The sequence below is a fragment of the Triticum aestivum genome, chromosome 3A, assembly GCF_018294505.1.
Source record: "Triticum aestivum cultivar Chinese Spring chromosome 3A, IWGSC CS RefSeq v2.1, whole genome shotgun sequence".
In the NCBI taxonomy this organism is placed as follows: Eukaryota; Viridiplantae; Streptophyta; class Magnoliopsida; order Poales; family Poaceae; genus Triticum; species Triticum aestivum.
Genome location: NC_057800.1, coordinates 386,934,223 through 386,943,560, shown reverse-complemented (window position 1 = coordinate 386,943,560; position 9,338 = coordinate 386,934,223). Strand labels below are relative to the sequence as shown.

Here is a 9,338-nt window from a genome sequence, read left to right as displayed (position 1 = left end):
TGGATGAATGTCAATCACTAGGTGGAGATAGATCATGACCGAGATGCTCTGATTCCTCTTCTCCTTTATCTGTGTGATGTGTGTTCCTCACGCACACACACAAAGAGAGAGAGAGAGGGGAATTACGACAAACCAATTTGAAGAGACATACAAAAATTAGCACTGTCGTTGTGCTCTCATTATCAGGTGATTGCTTCCCCGACATTTTCTAATGACTCCTCTCTTGAGACGTGCGTAGGGGCTTGCGCTGAGCGAGGGTGACGACAGATGTTGGTGGACCGTGTATTGGCGATTCATGCAAGCGATGACCAACTCGAGAGTACTCGCGCCTCCCCGGTGCTAGGAGGTCCTCCAAGTCGCACAACTCTAGCGACCATGGTGCCGGGGCTTGCAATCTGCACTGGCCACGTCGATTGATCTCCTTCACAGAGGCGGAGGAGCAAGAAAAGATCGCCCACAAGAGGGAAGAAACAAAAATGAGGGTCGGAGCGTGTGGCCGGTGGAGAAGGGGAGTCAAAGATGGAGACGATGGAGCGGTTGTTTTCTCGCTTATTTCTTCATTAGTATGCGAGGAGTTCAAATCGTGGGTGAAATCGTCACGCACGGGGAAGTGAAGGTTGAACCATTACCACTATATAGATCAGTTTTGAAACGAGTCCATGGTTCAGATTTTCCTATTTCTTTTTTATTTTAACAACACAAGTGAGCAAATAATTCGACCCATCGCCATCTGCGCTCGTCGCCAAAAGTAACAGCGCCCCTCAGCTCCAATCCCCCATCTCCAAGCCAAATCAAACCCAAGGAAAGCCCAAATAGAAAAGCGTGCTGTTTTTTCCTCCTCTCGTGCGCCTCCCACCCCCCGCGATCCCAATTCGATCCGCTCGCCCCTCTCCCGATCCACCCTCCTCCCCCGGCCGCCCAATCCGGCCGCCGCCGCCCGGATTCGCGCGGATTCGGCCGCGGACTCGCGCTCCCCGGGGTCGGAAACCCTAGATCCACCGCCGCCGCCACCATGTTCTGGCGCATGACCGGTCTCTCCGCGGCCTCGCCCGTGAGTTCCCTGCTCGTAGCTCCCCCAATCCCCCTCCGCTCTCTCAGATTGGTTCGTTCGCCCGTCCATATGTGCTGCGGTGGCTGCGAGCTTGGTCGTGGACCCGTTTGTTTAGATTGACACTGTGGATTGGGTGCGGCACTTGTTTGTGGGTTGTAATGCTCGCTTGCTCTTATTTTGTTCCCGGGTGCGCTGTGACTGCGAGTTGTGTGATTTTGCATTGGCGAGCTCGTGCATGTGCTGTTCTCGTGATTGGGTCGGGTTGCAGGGATGGAGTAAATGCCTTGGGTTCGGATTTGGTTATGTTTTGCATGCAAGTTAGCCCTGGGAATGACTCGGATCGTTGTGTAAACGGGGATGCATATGGCAAAGCTGCTGTGTTTCTAAAACTGAATCCCTGATCTGATGTGTGATACTATTTGAATAGCATCGTAAACTGAAGATTCATATGAGTTGGGTACTTACGCTGTTTTATGAAGAACTTCTGTGTTGTGGCTGGAACAGTGTGCCAGTGTAGCTGTTCCTCCCCTTTTTTCCATTCTTACGAGTTACTTGGCCTCTACTGATTTTCTTCTGAGATAATACCATGTTTGAGCAAAACGAAGTGCCTTTCTAATTCCAATTCTATTCGTTGATATTGTGTTCAGTTGCCTTCAAAAAAATCTTGTGTTCAATCATCCAAACTCAGCTGTAACCAGAATTGTCTGATAATTTTACTAAATGGCTCCATCATTCCATCTCATGGCCCACATGAATCATGAATAATAATGATAATTATAATATTATTCCATGGTCAATATAAATAATTTTTTATCCTCAATGATATCTTAATATATTTTCATAGTATTGTAGAAACAAAGGTTATGAATCAACTTATACCTAACTTAATATATTATTGTTTCAGGTGGATACAATCCTAGACAAGGAAAATTTTACACTTGAAGAACTTCTTGATGAGGATGAAATTATTCAAGAGTGCAAAGCACTGAACACCCGACTCATAAATTTGTAATTTCCTCGAGCTTCTGTTTTTAGCTTGAGGTTTACATGCGTGGCATGTTTAATTTATTGTATAACCTTACTATTCATTTTCATACCGTGTACTAGTAGAGTAACAAAGAAGAATTTTATACTTTTCTCTTGAGATAGCTGTAACCGTTGTAAAGGAAACGCAGTCGCTTATTAAGTTAAGGAAATTATGAACCAGTCTACATATATGAGACAAGTACAATTGTTTTTGCACTTAATAGTTGCTGTTTTAATCCCATCATAGGAAGAAAATCTGCCCAGAATTTGTAGTTTGTTTTTGGCACTAATGCTGGCAGTAGTGATTTCTTCTAAATAGATGGTTCATATAGTTCTTTTGTTTACAAGCAAGGATCACTATTTTCTGAGTATGCTCATCTTGAGGGTAAACTGTTTCTATTCCCACTTTCCATTTCCTCTCCAAATAGATGCCTAGTTTTTATCTATATTAACCTGCAAAGAAGTGAATCTGATGCCTTCTGAGCAAATACAAGTTATTAAACTAGTATTTTGTACTGTCAAACCAAATTGGCACGTTGAGTTTTCGTATAGATCATCTGGTTGTGAATGAGTGATATAGTAAATACCTATGTTGGCCTTCAGTTTCTTGACTGTTATGGCATCCAGTGTTCCTTCAACTTATGCTATTGGTATTTCCCAGCCTATAATGCTTGAAATATTTTGTGTAGCCTGCGTGACAAGGCCCAGGTGGAACAATTGCTTCGTTATGTTGTTGAAGAAGTTCCGGATGACGCTGAAAAAAAGCGCTCTTTCAAGTATGCCATTGGTCATTAATATTCATTACCTTTATATGTCAAGGGTTGAGTTTCCTCCTTTGTATAAATTCACCCATTCCTTGCAGGTTCCCTTTCATTGCTTGTGAGATATTTACTTGTGAAATCGATGTCATTTTGAGGACCCTAGTAGAAGATGAAGAGGTTAGAGTAAAAGCTTTCTTGTCCTTTTGACATCTTTGTCAGATATGTTTCATTACAACCATTCTAGCTAATTTTCTCTCTCTTAATCTTCTGCATTACAGTTAATGGATTTGCTTTTCTCATTTGTGAAACCTGATCATCCACACAGCACATTATTATCTGGTTACTTCAGTAAGGTATTTCATTTTATTTGGATTATTTATATCCGCATCATGGCATAAATTCGTTGTAGAAGTTCCCTGCTGAGGCTTGGTCTTGCCTTTTGTTAATCTGATGTTGAGATTTCATCTTGTAGTTGCTGTCATATTTATTACAAGGCTGAAGTCTGTTTGATTACTTATTTGTTGTAGGTGGTAATTTGTTTGATGCTGCGGAAGACTGCCCCACTAATGAATTATGTTCAGGTATTCCTTGCCCTTGTATAAACAAGGAACAGTTTATTAATTCGCACTTAAACTATGGGGTATATGTCCATTTAGTGTACTTTCTTTGAATATTTGGGCGGTTTGGTTAATCAAGGAAAGCTAATACAGTATTTTGCGCTGGGTCTAGCTTTCACGCGAACAATTTTCTTCTGTGGTCACAAATTTCATCCGACAAGCTTGATTCTTGAATATTTCAATGGATTACAACACACTCATTTTTTAATAGGAGCATCCAGAGATTGTTGTCCAACTTGTTGACCTGATTGGCATCACATCTGTAATGGAGGTAAGATGTTATTGATAATTATTATTACATTTAGTGGATTGATGTTTCGGCTGCTACAGTTGGTTGACGCTGCTGCCCCTGGAATTCTTCAGGTGCTGATACGCCTGATTGGTGCTGATGAGACCATATATTCAAACTATGCTGATACAATGCAGTGGTTAGAAAATACAGATGTTCTTGGAATGATCGCAGATAAATTTAGCTCATCGGTGAGTTGGGGAAATATATAGCACTAGGGAAATGCATTTATTTGTTTATCTTGCCTTGTCGCCTTTGCATATATCTGCTTGTATTTTCTGAGACATAATTGCATACAAACCTAGCATTTCATTTGAGAAACATTTTGTCTTGAGATATTTTTTACCTATATAAACATAAGCCTCCTAAATAACAATATTCAGTTTCTCACTGAAAAACTTTAATTGAAATGTTACTAGCAGAAATTTGACATACTGTAATATTGCCAAGCAGGACTCTCCTGAAGTGCATGCCAATGCTGCCGAAATTCTTTGTGCTGTGACTCGATGTGCACCTCCATCTCTCGCTTCAAAGATATGCAGTCCAAGGTCTCAATCTTAGAACTTTATTGCCGTCACAGTTTTAATCTTTATTGGGAAGGGGAAAACCTTTCAGTAGGGAAGTGCATTTTTTTTGGTAGTGGTGAGAAGCACAGAAAGAATATCCATGCATTTCTTCTAATCCTTTACTTGTAAAGAGTCCATGTCCAATTTATGCTTGTAAAGAGTCCATGACTAATTTTATATTAAGAGGCTTTACATAGATGGTTACAAAGCCCTACATTTACAAGTAGGTTTCCTTGTTGGTTTTCCTTTTTGGATCTGAAATATTTATGCTCTGTTCTATGCAATTGCAGTTTTGTTGGGAGGTTGTTCTGCCATGCTCTTGAAGGATCAAGACCCAAGTCTGTGCTGGTTCATTCATTGTCAGTGTGCATATCTTTACTGGACCCAAAAAGATTGGCATCAGCTTCCTATCAAGCATTCAGAAGCAACGTAAGCCATGGGGCATTGGTCACTGCCAGTCCTGAGACAGTTGATGGTATGCTCGAGAGTCTAGGTGAGTGTTGGGTATTTTGTGCAAGATTTTGTTAGGAAAACCTTCTTTAATCAATTCTAGACCTTGTCTACACTACACCGTGTGTCATGGTTTGCTAGATCTAATTTTGTTTTGAGATTTATTGTTATAGCTGACATACTTTTGTAGGTAATTTGCTGAACTTATTGGACACCTCTGCTGCTGAAAATGTTTTGCCTACAACTTATGGATGTTTACGCCCACCTCTGGGGAAGCATCGACTGAAGGTACTGGATGTTGCAAATCCTTTCAGTTGACCATTTGGTCATTTCAATCTTGTAGTGATTATTGTTGAGCCTTGAGCTCTTTGTTTCCTGTCCAGATGGTCTTTAACTTTATTTGTATTTTGTAAAGGTGCATAGTGTTGTCTGGACTGACCTACTACTCTAATTTTGGTGTGGTTACCTGGGGTTTAAACGTAGACGAGATGCATGCATGCTTGGATCTTAGTGTGATCAAATGCTATTTGTATATCATTTCTTTCTGCCGAGCCATACATTACGTATTAGTGTTATTTAGTACTGCATGCTCTTAAATTTCGGCAATGTTGTAGTGGCTTGGTAATTTCCTGCTCGCTTGTGTTAAACTGGACATACCCTTTTTTTTACAGATTGTGGAGTTCATCTCTGTTTTGCTGACAGTTGGCAGTGAAACTGCTGAACAGGAGCTAATCAGCCAATCGGCAATAAAGCGCTCCATTGACTTATTCTTTGAGTAAGATGGATATATTATTTCCTTTTGCTTCATCATCGTTTAAAGGGCTATCTCATATGTTTGTTAAACCACAGGTACCCTTATAACAACTTTTTGCACCATCATGTCGAGAATATAATTGTTTCTTGCCTGGAGGGTAAAAGAACAGAACTTGTCGAACATGTTCTTAATGAATGTGACATTGTTGGTAAAATTCTTGCTGCCGACAAGCTTTCTTCTTTGGCAACAGAATCTAATGGGGTAAGTTATATTTATTATGCTATAACAGCTTTGACTTGATACTACCAAGAATGCCCCATCATGCTTTGCCTCTTGTGTGCAGCCTACTGTGCCGTCTGAAGGGAAAACCCCTTCAAAAATTGGGAATGTTGGTCACATGACAAGAATAGCCAATAAACTCATTCAGTTGGGAAATAGTAACAGCACAATCCAGACTCACCTGCAGGTATCTTTCCTATTTGTGCATCCACTCAATACTTTGTAAGTGTGATTTTTCTATAGTTTTGTATGCCTTATTTTGACCTGGCATTTTATGTTTGAGTAGGGTAACAGTGAGTGGGTTGAATGGCAGACAGATGTTCTGGTCAGGCGAAATGAGGTGGAGAATGTTTATCATTGGGCTTGTGGGTAGGTTTTCTTTCCTTGTTTAGCATGCTATATCTTGCTTTCATTTTCTCTAAGTATCGCTGGACTTGTATGCTGCAGACGCCCAACCTCGCTTCATGACCGTGGTAGGGATAGTGATGATGATGACTTCCGAGACAGGGATTATGATGTTGCAGCTCTGGCCAATAACTTGAGCCAGGCATTCCGCTATGGGATATACAGCAATGATGACATTGAAGAGGTATACCAATGTGCTACTTTTGTTAGATTTTATGGTTCGCTACTATCAAAATATTCATTCCCTGCATCTTGCTATTGTTTCTACTGCTGCATTTTATGTGCAGACATGTTAATAATACACGCTGATCATTAATGCAGGCACAAGGGTCACTTGAACGTGATGATGAGGTATATTTAAGTAACCTATTGTTCTCTTGTTATTTGCACACGATTCTAGCATTCACTGCGATTAAATGTCGAGGCTTTCCTAAAAAAATGTTCACTGCAATAAACTGTATGTAGAAAAAGCCGACTATAAAGTATGAACTGCCGTGTTGTTTTAAGTTTGTTTGGAAACAACATTATGGTTAGTTTATCCACGAATGTATTAATGCACCGACAAGTACTCCCTCCATTCCTAAATATAAGTCTTTTTAGAGATTCCAATAAGGGACTACATACGAAGCAAAATGAGTGAATCTACACTAAAATATGTCTACATACATCCGTATGTAGTTTGTATTGAAATCTCTGAAAAGACTTATATTTAGAAATGGAGGGAGTATATTGTTTTCTTTTGAGTATAGTAATCTCTTATATTTGCCTTTCAGGATGTCTATTTTGATGACGAATCAGCTGAGGTTGTAATATCTTCCCTGCGTCTGGGAGATGATCCAGACGGGTAATTTGCTATCTTAAATTGTACTCCAGCACTTGATTTCTTCTCTTGTAGGAGGTAACTCATTGGCAATGTATTGTGTGTTTAAAAGCAGTTCCCTCTTTACAAATTCGAATTGGTTCACGTTTGATGGAGAGAGAGGTATCAATGACCGTTTAGCTGCCTCTGTTCCTTCGTCCTCACCCAACTCTGAGGAGGCTTCCCCAGACACCAAGGAAGCTGATGATGGTGAAGCAATTGGCACTGAGGATCAAATGGAAACTTTGGGTCTTGGAAATGGTCCTGCTAAGGAGGCCGAAGATGCTGCAGAATGTACCAAACAGACAAATTTGAGCACTGAGAATGAGCAACTAGAAAGTGCAGAAGGTACTGAGCGGCATCTGGATGTTTCATTTCATGGTACTGAAGCTAGCACAGACGAAGCTGCCTCTGAAGCAGCTGAATCTTCAGTCTCAGCTACTGAGACACAGGCAGAGAGAACAGTTGATAAACCAGCTGGCTCATCTGATTTGGACAATCCTATCTCTGAAGCTTCACCCGATCCTGATGTCAATGGGAGTGATTTGGCTGGCTCGGCATTATCTTCTGAGCAAGCTGTCCGTAACGAAGATGTGGAGGTACCGACCAAGACTGATGCAGTCGTGGATACTGAAATGAAAACTGATACAGTCGTGGAAACTGATGCAGTCGGGGATGTTGGAGTGAAAGCTGATGCAGTCGTGGAGGTACCAAGCAAGGAAGTATCTGCCGTGGATGTTGAAGCTAAAACTGGCGCAGCAGAAGCAAAAGAGTGAAGTGGCAGCTTATCTCATGGACTGAAATGGCATAGCTGACGAGCAATTATTAGTCAGACCCCTCAGAAGACAGGCAATCATCTTTGCTTCAAGTGCTCATCAGCCACAAGCAACTTCGAAGCAAACTGCTGTACAATAAGCAAGTGTACTATTTTGCCTTCCATTGTGGCCAATCACTGTACAAATGGGCACCATTGTCTAACTGCACGCGTACACTTCATCAGAAATTGGTCAATTTGCTTCAAAATTTACCCTCCGTTTCATGGGGAACAATTGGTTGATGCGAAATGTCATTTGGCGGTAGTCTCGTGTCTTGCGATATGTGAAAGCACAATTCTTTTTGGATGGCAACTGTTTTGTCTACTTTAGTCTTTTGTTTCATTATTAGGTTAACTTTGGAACTATAATATTTCATATGGTATATTTCTAGTTTAGCTATTGTAATTCTTTCTGACTCGATGTGCTTCAGTTCAAATAGAGCATGCTATTTTTTTAATGAAAATATTTCTGCTTGTTGCTTTAAATTGTTTCAGATCCAGCTTGTTAAACATGTCTTTTCTTGACCAGCTATTCCCTTAGTTGTTCTGAGAACTACCAAAGCAGTTTGCAAAATTTAGTTGAACTAGGTGGACTAGTAAAAATCCATGTATGATTTTTACATAAGATCTTAATTTCATGATAAGGCTAGCTCATGTCCTCTAACGTGAGAAGCTCAATCAGAGTGGAGCAGCATATTCATGCATGTAAGTGACCTTAGTGAAAAAAAAAATGATTTGTAGATTAAATTGCTTGGTCGACTTTAAACATTTTCACCATTAGCTTTGTATTGTTGAGGACTTTGTAAAAAGTTTCGGGCTCCAAAGTTGCCATCTCATAATTATTAAAGTTGTCATTGTGTTGTACCAAAGTTATCACGTGGCAACTTCGATGTCATTGTCTACCATGCGACAACTTCAATGGTGTTTTTTTTTCCTGTTGACACGTACACATGAAATCTAATATTGTGTTCTCGTAGAGATAACTTTGATTGTGAAGACTAAGTGGGATTAGTGGTTTGTAAGATAAAATATTGGCGACGGGGGATTTGAGCCTACATGAAGCCACGCATGACCTGATAACAACCCGTAGATGAAAACTAACATTTTGGCCCATTGTTATTACTACAATATAAATGCTATTTTCCCTTGATTTTTTTAGCCCAAATAAAAATCTCAGTGTTTTCTTTTCATGTGTTTATTTATTGCACCATTAACATGATGGGTGGTTTACCGACAAGAGAACGACACGCTGAGGGCTTGGTCCACTTAGGATACAACAGTGGTGGAAGAAAAAATGAAGGGCAAATGCGGTATCTTGCACGACGCAACTGCTGCACGACGCAATTGCTGCCATCAATGGGAGGGTGTCTCACACCTAGTGATAACTATAGCATGGGTAACTTAGTTACTAGCAGCCCACACTACGATTACTAACATGTCAATTATATAATTATCATGCTGCCTATG

The 9,338-nt window shown here is 40.6% G+C and overlaps 1 protein-coding gene across 2 annotated transcripts; it reads left to right on the top strand.

Annotated features, from left to right (window-relative positions):
• Positions 1-748: 748 nt before the first annotated feature.
• On the top strand, positions 749-8,277 carry LOC123061367 (serine/threonine-protein phosphatase 6 regulatory subunit 3). 2 transcript variants are annotated; one of them, XM_044484444.1, is made up of 19 exons: positions 749-1,051; positions 1,956-2,059; positions 2,767-2,853; positions 2,940-3,015; positions 3,117-3,191; positions 3,366-3,419; positions 3,667-3,726; positions 3,819-3,935; positions 4,198-4,292; positions 4,601-4,803; positions 4,951-5,048; positions 5,432-5,535; positions 5,610-5,775; positions 5,858-5,980; positions 6,080-6,162; positions 6,241-6,382; positions 6,520-6,549; positions 6,972-7,042; positions 7,134-8,277. In XM_044484444.1, exons 1-19 carry the CDS (start codon positions 1,013-1,015, stop codon positions 7,831-7,833), a joined length of 2,427 nt encoding a protein of 808 aa, XP_044340379.1. In that variant the 5' UTR covers positions 749-1,012; the 3' UTR covers positions 7,834-8,277. The 2 variants fall into 2 exon arrangements, with proteins under 2 accessions (XP_044340379.1, XP_044340378.1); XM_044484443.1 differs by having other exon boundaries at positions 7,131-8,277.
• Positions 8,278-9,338: the final 1,061 nt, after the last annotated feature.

Bases quoted from the DNA above. Each gene is read 5' to 3' on its own strand.
- LOC123061367 (XM_044484443.1), top strand. From the start codon at position 1,013: ATGTTCTGGCGCATGACCGGTCTCTCCGCGGCCTCGCCC. The intron at 3,727-3,818 runs GTAAGATGTTAT...GGAATTCTTCAG, and splicing joins GCATCACATCTGTAATGGAG to GTGCTGATACGCCTGATTGG. The intron at 7,043-7,130 runs GTAATTTGCTAT...TGTGTTTAAAAG, and splicing joins CTGGGAGATGATCCAGACGG to CAGTTCCCTCTTTACAAATT.